This window comes from Bemisia tabaci, chromosome 3 (genome assembly GCF_918797505.1).
Source record: "Bemisia tabaci chromosome 3, PGI_BMITA_v3".
Lineage (NCBI taxonomy): Eukaryota > Metazoa > Arthropoda > Insecta > Hemiptera > Aleyrodidae > Bemisia > Bemisia tabaci.
In genome coordinates this window covers 48,116,355-48,135,742 of record NC_092795.1, presented here as the reverse complement: position 1 = coordinate 48,135,742, position 19,388 = coordinate 48,116,355, and the positions used below count along the sequence as shown (strand labels likewise).

Here is a 19,388-nt window from a genome sequence, read left to right as displayed (position 1 = left end):
AATGTGAAATTCGGATTCAGCGATGAAAAATACATAGGAATAGTATATCAGAAAGTTTCCTCAGAAATTGTCTCTACTTACAAGGGGAGTCTACGAAGTGACATCCTGGGATTGGGTTCATTTTGCTTGTACATGAAGAAGAGACAAATCTAAGGTTGACGTATTTTTTTTTAGCCGCCACCTCCCAACCGTTCTCGAGAAATCGATTTTTAAAGTTACGATTTTTGCACGTTTCCGCGCGGAGTTCCGGCGAGTCAACTGAGCGCCGGCAAGCTGCACGAAGCCCGTTTCCTATCAGTGCGGCTGACCGGCCTCCCTAATCAACTGCTTCGTGGCCGAGTGGTAGAGAATTCGCCTACCGTCTCAGCGGTCGCAGGTTCGATACCCGCTTCATGCCGTAGCTTTTAGAGTACGCCGCAGTGCGTTTTTACAAGTTTTCTTTATTTTTATCACACACCTAGAGGTCCGCCCCCTGGCCGCTACGCGGTCCAACCCCCGGGGCGAAAAGGCCCGCTTCGCGCGGCAAGCGAAATCATCGAAATCGACCGTTGACGGTTACTGGGTAAATAATTTTAATTGAATGATAAAATGATGTTAATTTCAAATAAAAATTTCCCACCACACAATATTCTTAATTACTTTTTCCTTACTCTGAATTTGCAACCGTCAACGGTCGATTTCGATGATTTCGCTTGTCGCGAAGCGGGCCTTTTCGCCCTGGGGGTTGGACTGCGTAGCGGCCAGGGGGCGGACCCCTTGGTGTGTGATAAAAATGAAGAAAACTTGTAAAAACGCATTGCGGCGTACCCTCCATGCTATGGCACGAAGCGGGATCCGAACCCGCGATCGCTGAAACGGTAGGCGGATACTCTACCACTCGGCCACGAGTATGTTACTTATGATGGCCGGTCAGCAGCACTGATAGGAAACGGGCTTCGTGCAGCTTGCCGGCGCTCAGTTGACTCGCCGGAACTCCGCGCGGAAACGTGCAAAAATCGTAACTTTAAAAATCGATATCTCGAGAACGGTTGGGAGGTGGCGGCTAAAAAAAAATACGTCAACCTTAGATTTGTCTCTTCTTCATGTGCAAGCAAAATGAACCCAATCCCAGGATGTCACTTCGTAGACTCCCCTTGTTAGCCCCTATTTGTGCTCTATTGACTGGACTATTTGTCCTTATCTTCGTTGTTTCGTTGAGTTGTATGATGAACGTTATGTCATGGCACAACGATTTGCAAAAAATGTAGTGTTAAATATAAAAATAAAAAGTCACCGCTCCACGCCAACGGTCGGACGAATTCCTGCTTTCTTCCTAAAGAAATCGTGACACTTGAGAATGATACCACTATTCGACCACATGGGAGCTCGGGTTGCCTACACTGAAAATTGAAGGCAAACTGAAAGTGAGGCAAAGTCATCGATCCACGCCACGATTCTGTGAATTATTCCTGCGTTCTTCCTGGAGCAATCGTGATATCTACGAGCACTACCACATGTGTCTTCCAATTTTCCCTTCAGAGGGGAAGGTTTATTGTCCGTACGATGTAAAAATATTTTCGAACGATTTGCGCAGTAAGAATTATCTCCGCTTTTTTATTGTTCTAATCAGAACTTTTACGCACGATTCAAGGTTTTGAAGTGTGTTAGAACCTCAGAGGCTCAGACACTTGACCCCTCCATATCTGCTTGTCTGCGAAGTATCAAAAGTAAATTGCCCTGTCGGCTTATAGAGTTTGGAGGAGTCATCCCGCAAGAACTTTTGCTGCCTCATAACAAACTTTTCTTGAAGTTTAATTTTTATCGAAACAGTGCATATGGATCGAGGAACTCCACTTATACACTTTAACCAAACTGCAGTTTTGATTCGACTTGTTAAAAAGTTTGAACTTCAGAAACCCCGCGTTGTCAAAACGTTTTAGCTTTCAATCTTCATTTTTTTGATGAATACCTTCATTCCCTAAGATGCGACTTTTGCATGTGCACGTTGCTACAAGTTTTCTTCTTTTTTTCTACTGTATCTCCGCAACAATTTACACAACATTTCTCAGGTTACCGCGGAGACCAACTTTTCAGAGCTAAAAAATCTGGAATATACCCAGGGTGAAAAAATTTCTTAAACATTTTCAGTAAAATGTAGATTTTTGTGAGTGCGCTGGGACCATCCCTGTTTCTCGATTTCTCGCTACTTTTGAAGTTTTCAAAATTATTGGTAGATCATAGATTCTAGAAAATGATGTTATCAACATTGCGGACATAAAAGCTAATTTTAAAATATTTATAGCAGGACTCGTCTTTCTTTTTCATGCATGCCATGCCGGACCATTGACCGGAAAACCCTCTCGTAAATTATGTCTTTTCGTGCGGGAAAATCTAGCAAAATCATCTTTTTCCCGCATTCCACAAATACCGCAATTCATCCTCCAGTGAGTAAATTTACGGCGCAGAAAAGTGCCTCAGCGGAATTAAAAGGATGAGCTTCGCGGATTAGTCAAAGAATGAGACTTTAATTGAGTTTTCTCGCAGATTAAAACACTAATGACGATGATCCTCAACGCGGTTTTATTCCTTCAAAGGATCACAATATCAATTTCACGGCGTCGTCATTAAACAATCAGAAAGGCCGGGATTGTTCGAGCGACGGCGGTTTGCAAAGGGTAGCCTATGCGAGGGTCGAGAGCACTCATAATGATAAAGTAACAGAAAAGTGGAAGCGGATAGCTCCTTTTCTTACCGCTCTCTTGGCGTCGCGGCGCTGCGTGGCGCGGCGTCGTCGGTTGGAAATTAATGAAGTTGAATCGAACTTAAAGCCACGTTTCCCTAGGGCGCGGGTGACGCAAAGCTACTCGCGCAGCTCTCATTTGCACTACCTGGTTCTTTATTTATTTCATTACTCAGAATATCTTTGTTACATAACATTACACATGGTAGGTATAAATAAGAATAATTTTCTTAATTTTTGACTTTTGTTTTATTTGTTTTATTTTATCATTATAATAATTTTTTAGAATGGAAATTCATAGATCGAAAAAATTTTGCCAACTTATTATTTCACTTTAAATTATTCATCAAAAACAGACGCGTTACCCCTAGAGGCACTTTGCATCCGTTCCCTTTCAAATAGTCTATTTATTAAACCCCGAAATAACGGTGAATGAGTGCGAGGCGAAACATTGCAGTAGATTAATCAAATCGAACGGTTAATTTTTGCGATCGCCTACTCAAGCCCGTTTCAGGCGCTCAAACTGGAGCATCAGTCTAGCGAGGACCATTAATGCAGGTATTGAAAGTGTTGCCTGCTGAAAACGTACACCAAAAAAAAAAAAAACGCAATAAAAACGGCACAATTTTTGGATTTACCACATAAAATTAAGGGGAATGCCTCACGTTTCAAATAGAGTTGACTCGGAGTTGTTGATCGAAAGTCATTAGCCCGCAGACCTGCGAAGTTCAACAGTCAACAGCGCATTGTTACTCCCAAACTGTCACTCTGGTTTGAATGTCTCTCTGGAGCGGGCTATTCAGTTTTAAGCTAGGTTTTGTAAATGACATTTTTTCGCAATGAACAGCTGGAATGTGCTTCTAGACCTTAAGCTCCGTTCTCTGCCTAACATTTAAATTGGAACCAGCAAAACTTGTCTGATATCTCGACGTTCTCTTACTCCCGCTACTGATTCGCCTGCAATCTGCTTGTTGCCACTGAAAAAGCTTTCAGCGCCGCAAATGTTTGTTTAAAGTCACAGGCCTTTGTCTCGCGGTTAATTGGGCCGCGTTAAGTGAAAATGAACCAAGCCACATCAGGTCTCGCCAAATTTAATCGGATAATTTAATTTTTTACACGAAAACAGTCGTGCGGATTTTTGTGCAAACAGTGAAAAATTTAGTTTTCCCAGTGAATTTACTACATAGTATGAAGCAATTCCAAAAATCAAATTGCCCAGTTTTTGGCAATAGCTGATGTGGCTTGGTTCCCCTCTGCTAAACGCGGTCCAACTTTGACCAAATTTCCTAAGTAGGAACTAATAAGTTCACTGGAAAAAAAGTCGCTTGGATCTAGAGCCCAGGCTCTTAAAAACATTGACAAGAAAAAATACTCTTGATTCAATCGGACTTTTTGCTTGAATCAAAAGGAAATCCGCCTAAATCAAGAGGCTCGGCTCTTTGATTCAAGGAAAAATCTGACTGAATCAAGAGTATTTTTTCTTGTCAATGTTTTTAAGAGCTTGGGCTCTAGATCCAGGCGACTTTTTTTCCAGTGTTGGGCTCACCTACGAAAGCACGTATCTACATTAGAAAACTTATGACTTATTACGTTGCCTCTGAAGTGAGCCGAAAATATTAGTTCCCTTACGCAAAAACGTAGTCCCGAGGGGCGACTGTACTAGTGTACTGCCGTGCTAAGGAAGAACGCCATATGAACATTCGAGAGTTGCCAAATCTACTTCGATAAAATGTTTATTCTTGAAAAAAGTTTTGAATATTTTCCCTTTAGATTTACAGAATCTTTAGGTGCAATTGTAAACAAAATTATCTGAAAAATTGGGAAGAAAATATTCATAAGTTTACCAGAAAATTCGCGTTTTATGAGAGGAAATTTGGCAACGCCTGAAGGTTCCTACGGCGTTTTTCTTTAGCACGGCAGTGTACCGCGGTGAACTTTCTCGTCGCCCCTTTCCTGTGGAACCGTGGCTCAGAGGCGCCCGCCGCGCGGGAATCTCCGCGGCCGTGTGTTTTACATTATTAAGCGCGGTTGTTTTTCCGCCTGCTATTTGATTACCGCCTCCGAGCGCTGCGCCTGCTCCTGTGTCACAAGTTATGAGCGCAAAAAGCGATCGCTAATGACTCCTACTCGCGGGTTAAGGACCTCCCGCCGCAGTTGCAACATGATTATGTCGGCTCTAAGGGGCGAAAGCTAAACTTACTCTTTGATTAGGCAGAGGGGGTTGAGTAATGATTTATGGAACAAAGTAACGAGTATTTACAAAGGAAGTAGGAGCGCTTCTTTTACATGGAACCGCAAAAATGAATTAATTAAGGCTAGCCGCTGCATTCTTTCTACGCAAGGTACACGAGTACCTATATATAAAGGGAGAGAACGGACATGTCGGTGATTTTAAGGTTTTAGGCCATGGAGCTTTTAGGGCCCAAAATGGCAGCCAACCTACGAATCTGATTTATCCAGAGTGACTTATTATTACAATGGAGATGTTGCATGTGTGAGGAATTCGCGATTTGACTATCGATTCTTGTGTAAAGGTTCGCGAGAAACACGATGGTGCCACTGGTTTTCTCTTAAATCAACTCCCAAGCTCAAAAAAAGCTCTCAAGTTGAGGCCAAAATGGAGGGGATATCCCACACTATCCTGAGAGTCCCTCCGTGCAAAGATAGGGAGCATATACATCAGCAGGGGTACCGTGTTTTCAGTTTTAGAGTCCCCAAATATTAAGTAGCAGCCCAGACAATGTATTTGCTCCCTATCTTTGCATGGAGTGTTTGTCTTGATGTAGAGATGGACTCCGAGGATAGCGAAGGATATCCCCTTCCATTTTGGCCTCAAATTGAGAACTTTTTTTGAGCTCGAGGGTTGATTTCAGAGAAAACCAGTGGGATCATCGTGTTGCTCGCGAACATTTACATTAGAATCAATAGACAAATCGCAAATTCCTCCCACTTGCAACATCTCCATTGTTACGACCCGTGGTTTGTAAAGCACGTATTAGAAATAATTCTTGCGTAGATTTACTCATCTTTGCGGAGGAGAGCTCATGCATAAACATCCTTGGCCATCTTGGTTTGTTATTGGAATCTGCGGCCCGATTATTGAAACTTTGTCGGCCTGACACGACAAGACTTTTGTCTTGTCGTGCTATCTAACCATGCAAACTTGACGTATCTTAACCATGCAATATATCGCAATTCGATCTCTTATCGGGCTGCTTCAAACTTTCAATAATCGGCCCGCTGAAGATTGACAGTGGCACTTTTGTGTTAGAAGGTTTGCTGCTCTTTTGGGCCTTGAGAGCTCCGTCTTTCGACTTGCTCTTACTCGTTGTCAGCCACGCATTCATAGGCGCCTCTGAATCGTCGGAACCTTCCGTGCGGCGAGAGGTTGGGGAAACCCGCGGAGCGTCCACCGCCGCCGAACGCCGGGGGTTCCCAACCCCGCGGTCGAGTGTCGAATCGTTATCGATAACAACGTTGTCTATCGTTAAGGGCTCTTAGATAACAATCCAAGGATCCAGGCGCTGGACGGAAGTCCGGCGCCCGGCGTCGTCCCGAATCCAGAGCCGAAGACTCCGGGAATCCATCAAAATGATGAATGCTGAACCCCCGGAAGCACTCAGAAGCGCACCCGCGACTCTCCTGGGGCGCCCTGTCATATGCAGGTTCCAGCGGATTAATATTAGTTTATGGCGTTCTTTTTCATACGGGATCGAGAGGGTCCATGCTGCCGGGATAAAGAAGAACGCCGTACGAGTTTTCAACGCCTCGCTCAATTTCCCCGCATAAAACATTTATTTTTGAAGAAAATCATGCGTATTTTTCCTTGAAATTTTCACACATTCTAGATACAACTGTGGTGGGTATGGATTCAATCGACATGATTCGATCGAAAAATGAAAACGTGAATCGATCGACAAATTATTTAAAAACAGGTGTCGATTCGGTCGACATGAATCGATCGAAAAATGAAAGCGTGAATCGATCGACGCCGATTCAATCGACAGTTAATTTAAAAACATCCGTGTCGATTCGATCGAAAAATGAAAACGTGAGCTGATTGACGTGAATCAATCGACACCGCGATTCCGTCGACAAAATTCGATCGATTCACAGGTTTGTCGATCGATTCACAGGTTTGTCGATTGATGCACGGTTGTCGATCGATTCACGTCGATCGATTTACATTTTCATTTTTCAATCCATTCATATCGATCGAATCGACACGGGTGTTTTTAAATTATAACTGTCGATCGAATTGATGTCGATTGATTCATGTCGACCGATTCACGTTTTCATTTTTCGATCGATTCATGTCGATCGAATCGACACCGGTTTTTTAATAATTTGTCAATCGAGTCGGTGTCGATCGATTCATGTCGATCGATTCACGTTTTCATTTTCCGATCGAATCATGTCGACCGAATCCATAGCCTCCTCAAACTGCGAGCATAATTGTCTGAAAAAAATTGAAAAATAATATTCACAAATTTTCCAGTAAATTCGGTTTTTATTGAAGGAAATATAGCAACGGATCAATACGGAAGGTTAATACAGCGTTTTTCCTCAGCGCGGTAGCATGCTGGACGTTCGTAGGGAAATCTGTGCATATGTTAAACTGTCCATCCCTGCCGCACATGGTGTCGGATGATTCGATAATCGCAAAAATGGGTTTTTTCGTCAAACGAAACTTTTATTATTTTTCCTGTCCAAATGTTTTTGCTCTACCTTTAAAGTTAACACTGTCACCGAGTTTGATAACGACTGGGTGTAAAAATTGCTCATATTTCCAAAATAAAAAATCGCGGAAACATTGGTGTCATCGATTGTTTGTCCCAGATCCCTAAATGATCGCACGAACAATTACATTTTCAGAGACTCTCCTCCCTCAGATCTCTTGAGGAGAGAGCCGAACTCATTTCCAGTCAGCAATATCATCAACATTTCGACCAAGCTGTCTTTGAAGGCCGGAAAGAAATAAAATAAAAACCAGGCGTTCTCGCTCTTTTTTAAGCGTGCCAGTAGGGCTCGCTTTTTGAAATCACTCGGATGTACCATAGTACAGCACACAGATCAATCAATGCTATTCAACGGGTCGTCCAAATACTTTTTTCCTCGCACCCGTTTCTTTGTCTTTGAACCATTACACTGTCAAGCCCTGATGGTCTTTTACCAAAAAATCTAATGAACTGCTAATTGAAACCCTTGAGAACATTTTTCTGTCAAAACCGTATTATTCAATTTGACAGAAACCTCGGCTTTCTTACGCTCGGAGGACTCAACTCTAGAACCTTCTTTCCCGCCAAAACTCTATAGCCAATGAGCGTCTTGCACTGTAAGTGCAATCTGTGATGAGCCTCGTGACTCATTATACTATGTACTAACCATGGCCCCTGCCGAAATCCACTTATAAACCACTACAGTTATCTCGCGATAGCTTTGGGTGTCCGGTTTCGAGCAAGGCAATAAAAGACGGCGAGGCGATTAACCGATTAACCATTCACCGTGATGCCAGGATCCACCAAATTTTCTCAAAAATTGTTTTCCGTCTATTTAGCGAGTTTTTCTTTACTTTTCGTTGAAGTACAAATAAAAAGAGACCTCATTTGTACAAATCGGCCGAATAGGAGAGAAGTTACAGTTCGAAATCCAAAGAGATTAACTGAACGCGATTTCGATGCACGGCAGTTCGCCCAAATCACGGTCGTGCGCAAATGCCGCATATCAGCTTAAAATCAAGATAATTGGACGGAATCTTTAAAATTAATTTACATTCAACGTTCATGAATCAATATTTTCTCCCAAATTTAGCAAAAAGTACCAATTGATGCTAAAAGCAAAGACGTGAAAATAAGAGGTATTTGTCCAACATTTCAGTTATTCGGCACGCTTTTCCAACATACTCATGTTGGATTTTTTCTTCTTGTTTATAATTATGCCAGGTTAACGTGCACGCAGATCTAAAGTCGCGCAAAAATGAAACATGTTGGTCAATCCCTAGAGATAAAAATTGTTCCTGAACGATAGGATCGGTTTTGGCCACTTTTCTCAACATAAAGTAAATTGCCCTTTCTCTCCGAGTCGCGGCCTGCAACGTGTTTCTCCCTTCATTTGGACGATTAGGCAAAAATAATGTGCGAGTGTCGAAATAGTCGCATCGTCATATTTTAAGGCGGTAAGAGTGCAAACGCGCCTACGGCCAGCTGAGACAGTTTCTGTCGATTGATGTACGAACTGTAATGGATCTCGTTAAGTCTGTCTCTTTGTCATGCTTATGTTTATCGAGCCCTAGTGGATTTAGATAACCAAAAATGAGAATGAATATAGTTTGCATTTTTTGTTTTATTTAATCTACAACAGACACTATTTGAATTTATATAACTTGATAGAAAATCTAGAATCGTCCTTTTTTTCGAGTTAAGTCGACCGTTCCCGACTTAAAGTCTAACGTTAGTGTTAAACACTACTCATAACCATTTTTACTCCTCTGCCTAAAATTTTAAGCTCGACTAAATTCGTATACTTGTAAAGAACTTAAAATATCACAAATCTTGATCTCTCAAGGTCTTTAACTAATTCTTATTTTCTTTTCGTTTCCAGGTATGCGATACGTTTTTAAAACTATGGGAACGGTACCAGTGCCAAGTAAGTACTCTGATATATCACAAGAAGCTCGCAATACTGCTTCAAATTTTTCAACTTTCATTAAAACGGTATAATTTCATGCGATGAAACGGTTGTTAGTTGAGTATTGGGAGGCAAAAGCGGGAATACTGAGTAAGTTTACAAACTTCCAGACAAGCATTTGAAAAAAACTTGGGAAGGAAAGTTTCATCGTAGGAAAGCAGTCTATCCAGAAAAATCCGCAGAGGTTACGTTGTGAGAAGAGTCGTAATTACGTTGAAACCGATCGACCGAATGAGCTTGCAGGGATAATGCGGCGGGGAAGCCGCGTTACGAAAGTGCTAAAGTTACACAACGAGTGAAGTTGGACTTGAATGTGCGGAGCAAGCACGAAGGGATTGGGCAGGGTCAGGGACTCCGGGTCAATCGCCTTTCCCACTCCAAGTTTCCCCGCCAGGGCGGGAGGGACGCGGTTAAAACAGAAAGCAATAGGGAGTCGTCTCATGAAAGATAGAGGCGAATCGATCGGTCGCAATCATTTGGCCAATTTCCGACGACACATCCGTTATCATTGCATTGTTTTCCTCGATGTGGTCTCTGGCGAATTCATACGTCTTGCATTCGCAATGCGTCGGTTGCCGGACGAAGTGCAATTCCTTTCTCAGGTTGCAGAATTGACTCGAAATTAGGCAATTATTACAAGAGGATGATCGAGCGACCTCCGTACAAAATTGTGCTGACTTTCACGTGTGATCAGAAGATAAATTGCATCGCATTTGGCAAAAAGGAACCAGCGCAATCACAGTGTTGTAAGAATGTTGCCACTTCATAATTATCTAAAAAATCTCCCAGAATAGCAAATAGTTTTGGCTTCCCACCAAAAAATTGTTTATTTTAAAGGAAAATAATTGTGTAAGTTTTACTACCGTAAATATATTAAGTATTTTTGAAAGGAAAGGAGGAGTTGCACGATTCTAAATCTAAAAGCACTGTAATCGCGCTGGATCCTTTTTGCTAAATGCCATCCAATTGGATTATATTTTCCGACTAGAAATAGCAATAATTAGCTGGGAATTTACAACTTCAAGCCCATCTGTAAAACACTCACGTGCCTAGGAAAATTATACGGCACCTACGTCGTTCCTAAACAGAGGCAGATAATATCGTGCTTCTAAAGTGCCAAATGCAGTCCAATATTGAAATTTTTAGTAAAGAACAGTTTTTGTTTCGTCTTCCCTGCGGCTCTCAGATTTTCAACTCATGTAGAATAATTTGACTTTAGCACACATCCAAATATAATTCAAAAATCAAACACAATTTTGATTGAGTTCTTAGGGTACCAAAGGGCATAGCCAACCGTAAACACGAAAAACACCAGAAAAATGCCGCTGCCAATTTGCAGATTCCAATATCAAACCATGATGGCCAAGATTGTTCACAAATGAGCATCCCTCCGCAAAAATCAGTAAATTTACGCAAAAACTGATTCAAATCCGTGCTTATACATCAACGGGTCGGAACAATTGTAATAATGAATTATTCTGGATCTTTTGAGTTCATAGCTTGGCTGCCCTTTTGGGCTGGGAAAGCTTCATGATCAAACCTTCAAATTACCGACTTGGCCGCACGCCGCACTGTCCCCCTGCAAGTACTCTACCTTGGAACCGTGAGCTTTACAAGCGCAGGCGACAACTAGAGCACCTATATTCGGAGAGTACAGACATTTCGCTAATTTAAGGTTAGGTCATGGAGCTTTTAGGGCCGAAAAGAGCAGCCAGCCGATGAATTCAAACATATAGAGTGATTTTGCTTTTTATTACAATTGTTACGACTCGTCGTTTGGAAAGCACGTATTTGAATTAGCTGTTCCATAAATTCACTCATTTTTTATCATTAATGACAATTCTTGGCCATCTCGGTTTGATATTGGAATCTGCAGATTGGCAGTGACATTTTTTATGTCAGAAGGTTAGCTGCCCTTTTGAGCCCTACGAGCTCCATATCTCGACATGTCCGTTCTCTCCCCGTTCTTCTACTGCCGCGGTGGCGAAGAGAGCAGTAAGTGTCAAATTTTCGAAATCGCGTCACCCTCAAAATTCGTCTAATCTCTTTTAGATGAAATCACTGAAGTAACTAAAATAGCAAAATTCATCTTAAATTTTCTGATCAAAAGCTTTGAGCCCGTTTTCTCAAAACTTCATTTTTGCACTTACTGCTCTCTTCGCTATCACGGCAGTATAGGCACTCGACGTTGAAACTTTGAGCTTTAGTAGGAGAGGCGGCAACTTTGGATCTTCGGGTGGGTGCGTGTGACGGCGATGTATCTCGAGCGTGGCCGGCGGCGGCGACGCCGAGCTTGCGCCTCCAAGTTCGTTGCCCCCACTCGCACTCGCGGATTCGCGGACGCCGCCGACGACGGCCTTCCCGCAGGCCGGCCACCCTCTCCCCTCCCCTCCCTTCTCACCGGACCCGCCACCGCCCGGTCCCGCATATCACGATGACGAAAAAAGCTCGCTCACCATCCGGCGCGGCGCCCGGATTCGCAGTCAGTGCATGGTTAAACTGCACTTTCGCAACGTTGCCGCTCCGGCGAGAGTAATCGTCGTCCGGAGCCACGCTTTCACAGGGCGCGGGCAGCGGCAAGACATTCGCGCGAACGGGTGCCATGATTTTAAACTCGTTTGCTGTACTGCCATGCTTTGGAAAAACGCCATATGAGCCATCAGTCGTTGTCAAATTTTCTTCGACAAATCAAGAATTTTCAGGAGAATCTGTGGAAATTGCTCTTCCGATTTTTCAGAAGTTTTCGTACGGAATTTGATCTAAAAAGTCAAAAAATTTCCAAGAAAAATATTCATAACTTTCCTCACTAGTAACTATTTTCTGAGGGGAAATGTGGCAACATTCAAATGCTTTTACGGCGTTTTTACTTAGCTCGGCAGTGTAATGAACGTCGGCAATGCGAATTGTTTTTTCAGTGGAAACTTTCAGCTTCAAAATCATTGTACTTGCAATCAGTCGTGCAAATAATCCACGTGGTTGTCTACGCGCCGCATCCACCACCGCTTCTGTGCCCTTTGGTACGGAACCGTTGCCCATAAGATTCGAGTGAACCGATTTTTTCTCTAATATTTTTCTTTTCTTTCTCTTTTTTTGTATCAATGGAAAAAGTACAACAGCGTGTTAAGTTTACAGTATTTCTTACAATTTTTCTCTAATGTGGAAATCGGAGAATATAATTTTTAGAGCGGAACACTTTCCCACATCGACATGAGAATTCTAGAATATCATTAAATTCCGCCAGAAATTCTCCAATAATACTATTAGTCACTTTAGAAACTTCATCGATATCAAATTTCATTGTATAAACTTTCATATTTTAATATTCACGAAGATTTATTTGAAATTTTGTAGCTACCGTGGATGCAATTGCAATTTTTCTTGAAAAAGTGTAGGAAAGAGTTGACGAAGCCCAAATGTTCCACCGGCATTTTATTCATTAATTAACCTTAATGCCGTATTTTAAACATAATAATAACTTAAATGAACTAAAATTATGGGTCCATGTTATACTAATTAATCAAGCCGGTAGAAGTGGAATGTAGATTGAAGTAATTTACCGGCTATTTCATTTTATTACATCTTACATTCCTGCATTTTCTTGCAGCATCCCAAACTTGTTATCCAGAACCAGAAATGCAACTATGTTAATGTAATAATGCATTTTCTCGTGTTGATTTTAACCTTAAATTATAATAGCTTAATGAACATGTTTGTATCAGTTTTTCCAAGTTCAAAGCTTCCTCATAGTCAAATTCACCACCCTTCAATAAATATTTCCATCTCCCTCTTTCTCTCCTCCCTTGGACCACTAATCAAGCTCCCCCACCTCCAGATTTCAATTCACCTTGCTCACCTGTCCTTTGCATGCAAGTCATACGCACAGGTGTATACAACCCCTAGCGAAACCACCCCTCCTCCGCCGTGACCGCCAATCAGCGCGCCCGCAGCGTGTTTCCCCTCTCCTTCGCAGGCTATTCCCGATGCTCGCCACCCCCGTCCGCTCACCGCTGTGATTCGCCCACCCCCTCCGACTGATCCTCCGCACCCTTAACTCACCTGCGGCGCGATCAGGGTTGATCAGTTATCAATTCGATCTTGATCAGTTCGCACTGAAGATCCCATTCCGTCTCTAGCTCGCTCTCGTGTCTTTGACTTTTAATTTTGTGTTGCCGTTCGTAATCTACGTCGAGATTTTAGTGAACGAATTTGCGTCTTAAAAGTACTTGTGTCTTCGAACTGCATTGCTCATCACGCGCTCGGTATTTTCGGCACTCGTCGTTCCCGATTTCGCTAATCAATCGGTAATTTCTCAAGTGTGTCTGTTCCATTGACTGTTCCTCCGATTTTCTGTCCTGTGTTATATTTGATTTAATAATCGGGTTTTATTTGTACGACGAACGTTGTTTTGTTTTTTTTTTCTTGTCAACGGCAATATCCGATATTGACCTGGCTTTCCTTGCTGTGAACGGTTTTCTTGTACTAGTGAAAAGATATTGGCCGACAATGTCTTCCGAGTGGATTTCGGACGTGATAATCAACGATTTGGAATTGATTCAAGCCGTGCAAGAACACCGTCATTTGTACGACAAGAGGGACTTGAACTTCTACAACAGCAAGCTTGTTGATGCAACTTGGGCGCAGATTGGAAAGCAGTTTTCCGATGACTTTGGTAAGTCCTGGGAAATTTTTTTCTCTCAATTTTCTTTCTTTTGTGGTTTAATGTTTTGTAATGTTTCACAGATAAATACTATAGATAGCATTTACCATATTCTGGTTAATGAACGGCACAGCCATAGAGTATGGTAACTTTCATCAAAATTATCGTGAAAGTAATAAGATTTTTCTCTATCGTGACAGTAATTTGGTCGAAGTTACTATACTGTCTGGTTGTGTCGTTTTTTAACTTGAGTATGGGAAATGCTACCCAAATTTTTTCCGCGTGTGTTTTCTCGTCATAATTACGGGCTAATCAGATATGGTGGATTCCTGTCCTTTGCAGATTGATTCGATGATTTATCGGCGTGTCGATTGTTTTTAAAATTTTGAGTGATTTCTTCATCAATATCCTAATTATTATCATCCTGTAGCACTTTGGGCATTCGCACAACAGGTTTGACTTGGAAACACTGCAAATTCATTCCGATGGAATGCCCTGTGTGAATGTCGCAAATTGTGCCGTCGCTCACACTGCGTTATTAGGGAATTCAGGCGTTCTGTACTGCAGGTATTTCCTCAATCAAATATTTTGTATGAATACCTGGCGTACTACAGAGTGATTGAATTATTAAAGACTCAGGGGGAAATGTCAGAATGAATCAACCATCGCACACAAAATCGATTTATTCAAATTAATTTTCATATAGTGATCCTGATTTTAAGGCATGAGGGTCGGAAAAATATGTCGCATGCTTTTCGGTGACCGTTCAAAAAAAAGTTTTTTGTTTCTAAAAATTGCTCTACCAAATTATGATTTTTATAGGAACAATCAGAAATTTAGTGATCTGATCGACCTGTACTTAATCCAGTCTACTTACAATCGCAGTAATACTTATTGCCCTACCTCGGTTGGTTGGAATTGAAATCTCGTGTCCTTAATTTTTCAGCACCAAAATGAAGTGCGCAATTCCAAAGCTTAAAGAGTATAATTTTAATCTTTCAGTCGGATCTGCGCTAAAGTAACTAGCCAATTGTGTGAGTTCTCAGGACCCACAGTTCTTTAGTGAAAGCTGTGTGGTAGTATAAAACTCGGACACACGCCAATAAATAAGGAAAGAGGGTCTACCTTTTGCAAAAAAGGGTCCTTCTTAAGTAAGTTGCAAGAATACAATTTTATTATTTTTCCTCTTGAATTTCACATTGAATTAAAATCCCTCTATTTAATTACGTCTATTCCAACTTCATCGTACCTTATCTTTGCGCAGGAGGCTTTCTCTCTCCCGGGGTGTATTTTTTTTTGCCAAGAAACTTATGGCTTGGGACCTATTTTACCGTGCTATGGGAAAACGCCGTATGATCATTCGAAAGTTGTCAAATTTCCTCCAATTAAATGTTTATGAACGATTAGAGTTATAAATATCTTCTTTTAGAATTTTCAGATGATATAGATCCATGTGCGCAATTAGATCTTCTCTTGGAACAATCAGATGATTGAGTTCTAACTAGGAAATAATTCTTTTAAAACATTAAACGGAAAATATTCATCAGTTATCCTGAAAATTCGTGTTCAGGCAAAGGAATTTGGCAACGTCTGAAGGCTCACACGGCGTTCTTCTTTAGCACGGCAGTACTATTCTTGTCCAGATTTTATTTGAGGCGGAAATAATGTATTCTGGTTTGCACAGTTTGTCTAATCAGCCGATGATATTTTATTTAAATGAAACAAGACCCGCCGTATCGAATGATTAAGTTGATGGCGCTAATCGCTCATGCCCCCCAAAATAATAATCGTGTGTACATTCTTACATTTTATGAATTGAGTGCAAGTTTTAATAGTAAGGCACGCGGCTTCTTCTTTTCACATTTACAACTAAGTTACTGAATTATTCGTTTCAAATCGTCTTAAATACGTTAATTTGTCATTGATTCAATGATTTCGCCCAATACGTACGACGATGAACGCCAAAAAAGTCTAGAGCCCACCGGATCGTTTTGCGTAAAAACAGCGTATCTGCATTATACATTTAATTTTTTTTGTTTCGTCTACAAAACGCTGTTTTTCAAGAAAATCAACGTAAAGTATTACCTCGGTTTTTGCTGTTGACGGCAGCACCCAAGTCGCTTTCTTCTTATCACGTTATTTAAGACTTCCGCATCTGCGGGCGTTTTTCTCTTTCTCCGGGACAACCAAGTTTCCCGCATCAAAGAAAACTCATTACCGCATCACAAACTAACCAATTTTTTTTTTTTTTTTTTTTTTTGGGGGGGGGGGGGAAGGAATTGAATTTAAATATCACGTAACTACTGCAAGTATTTCCTTGTATCTATCTACATGGTTTACAACTAAAACCAAACAAATTGCATTAATTTTACATGGTACCGTTAGATATTACGACGATTTCTTCTTTTTTCGGTGTTTTTCATGTGTGATTTCTATGGTTTTAAAACAAGTTCTGCTGTCGTTTTTTTCATGTAATGAGGGACAAATACTTTAGAACGACGGAAGTCACACGTGAGGAAGATCTATGAAATTCTGCGGGTTTGTTTTTTTATGAAATTCGTGTAAAATTGCAAAAAAAATAAAAAAAAAAAAAAAAAAAAAATCCTGCTCCTTTGCTGAACACGTAGGAATGAATTCTGCATCTCCTTATAAAAAACTGCCGTGCTAAGGAGAAACGCCGTGTGAGCCCTTAGGTGTTGCCAAATTTCCTTTAGTGAATCACGAATTTTCGGGAAAAGTTGTGAATATCATTCCTCCGATTTTTAAGATAAATTTGTTCACAAATTGGCCTAAAGTTCCTAAAAATTCGAGGAAAAATAAGCACAGCTTTTTTCTAAAACAAACATTTTATCGATGAAAATTTCGCCTCTCTCAATCGTTCGCACGGCGTTCTTCCTTAGCACGGCGTTCTTCCGCAGTATACCTCGCGCCGCTCAGAAGACATAGTTGCAAAATCATTCCATGTAAGAACCCGACCCCTGCGAAATCGATTAAGATAAAGAATTCAGCATTAATTTTTCGTGAGCGTTCTCAAGATCATGTCCGTGTTCATTCCTCTCTTCCTTTTTTTTTGCCGAAGATTCCTCGAGCAATAGCTAGAAACATGATGATGCACAAATTTGAATCTCTTCACCTGACTGGTCTATTGAATACTCGATGACTGTGTGGAGATAATTACGATCTGATTTTCTTCCTTGCTCCACATTATACATTAATTCAGTAATCTTAATAATGCACAATAACTTTAAGCCTTTTTGGCAAATTTTTAAACGGGGAGCTCGGTGTCTTCAAATACTCTGGCAAATTTTTAAGCGGGGAGCTCGGTGTCTTCAAATACTCCGGGAGATTGTGTTAGTGGTAAAATTAAAAAAAAATTAAATTTTTTTATAAAATTTATAAAACTCTTAACTCATTTACAAACTCTCTCTTGCATAAACTTGCAATTTTAAAGCGGATGCATTTCGGAGGTGTCCCGACCTCCGTCCTCAGCGCGACTCACTGATTCGGGAAGCCAGAGAGGATTCGCTACCGTCCTGAGTAAATACTATGAAATGGACTGTTTTTTGCAATTTGGACCTATAAATTCTGGCCCGGTTTTAAAACAACGTAAGTGCCATTAGTTTCCCTATGCACATAAGTGTTTTTCAGATGAGCCAGAATTTATAGGTCCAAATTGCAAAATGCAGTCCAAATTATGCCCAGTCATAAAACGGCTGGGACCGCAGTAGACAAGAGATAGCCGCCAAGAGGACGTATTTTTACCTCCGCGTCTCGCGCCGTGAAAACTGTGATTACGTCAATTGGAGAATTTCCAGGGTACCTCCGTCGTTTTGTAATGACGATTGTTATTCTTCAGCCTTCTCCTCATTGAAAATGATCTCCAGAGCATTTTCTAATCTTTCGGATTTCCAGCAGGACAGTTTTAATTCGTGTAAATACTAAATCCTAATCTTTATTGTATGAAAGCGGTGATATTTCTTCCTCTATTCGCCCGTTTATTCTACAAGTGGCATTCAGCGAAATTAAGTGGTCAACTTCGTGCTTGTGCATAATTAGTGATAAGAATGAAACTCATAAGAATAATACTAAAATTGATCAAATAATTAGGTAATGTGATTTATAAGAAAGGATTGTTAATTCAATAATTGATACTTATTGAAAGAAGTTGGGTCATAATTATAAAAATAATAAATTTGAGACATTATTCTAATAATATTATAACAAAGAATTTTCCTTTTTTATTAGTTTATTTTATTAAGTTGAAGGAGCCTTTCACTGCAGGTCTTCATGAATAGAATTCTAGTGAGAATTTAAACGGGGAATGTATTTCAGCATTGTTTTCCGGGAAAATTTAGGTAACAGCGGCGCCGCGCCATGTTATCCCTGACGCAAGCAAGCTCCACGGGATCTCAGTGGGCAAACATTTGGCAGGTGCAGAGATACCACTATTCGTCCACGCAGGAGCGCTTTTTGCCTACCTTTCAAAATGAAGGCAGACTGACAATCAGCCAAGTCTCCTCTCCTCGTTCGGTTACGACACTCTGCGTTTGGGTGAAAATAATCACGGTGGTCATATTTCTTCTCATCTTTACGTGATACTCATAATTGTAATACTTCAAAGGAAAAGAAACAATTAAAGTAAAAACAAAATTTTCGCCTAATATTGGCAAGGTACATTGGGCACATGGAAGTGTGCCGGGCATATTTTGTGGGGGCACTCAGTTGAGAAAGTCTGAGGAGCTGCGAAGTACCACTGGATCACCTTTTTTTCGATAAGGGACACGAAATTCTACGTTTCAATAAACGCACTTCGTTGAAAGGAGTTACCTCCTGAAAGAAAACCTACCTTAAGGCAAAATACGCTACTTTCAAGTAAAAATTGCAACCAACATGTACAAAATTTACGAAATAATTTATTGATATTAATATTACATAATCACATACACACCAAATAAATTACATGTAGATGGAAACAGGACAGGAATAGATGGAATAGTGTGTTCTTCATATTGGTTTCAATTAGTTGACCACGCATTCACGGGAGGCTCGGAATCGACACTTTGCGCGTTTGAGTGCGAATTTAGTTGCACACGGCAACTGTTTGCCATTATTAAAATACAGGAAAAAAGTATCGTTTTAACGTCGAGACGTAAAAATCAACTTGACGTCCACTAACTCCTTCCGGTTTCTCATGGGGCGAATCTTGCCGACGTGACGATACATAATTGCACTACTTATATTGGGTACGTGTTATGTTAAGAAAACTTCTAATCAAATTGAAGTTCATCGACTTCTCGATCTTTGCACAGAAACAGTTTATATTAT

At 40.9% G+C, this 19,388-nt stretch overlaps 2 protein-coding genes across 2 annotated transcripts in view; both read left to right on the top strand.

Annotated features, from left to right (window-relative positions):
- LOC109030564 (insulin receptor) overlaps nt 1-19,388 on the top strand; it is a 380,809-nt gene that overhangs the window by 262,123 nt on the left and 99,298 nt on the right. The window lies entirely within an intron of this gene.
- Nucleotides 12,832-19,388, top strand: part of LOC109030567 (uncharacterized) — an 18,936-nt gene continuing 12,379 nt past the window's right edge. Inside the window, exon 1 of the mRNA XM_019041592.2 lies at nt 12,832-14,075. Within this exon, the coding sequence (XP_018897137.2) occupies nt 13,910-14,075 (166 nt within the window). The 5' untranslated portion in view covers nt 12,832-13,909. The remainder of the gene's footprint in view (nt 14,076-19,388) is intronic.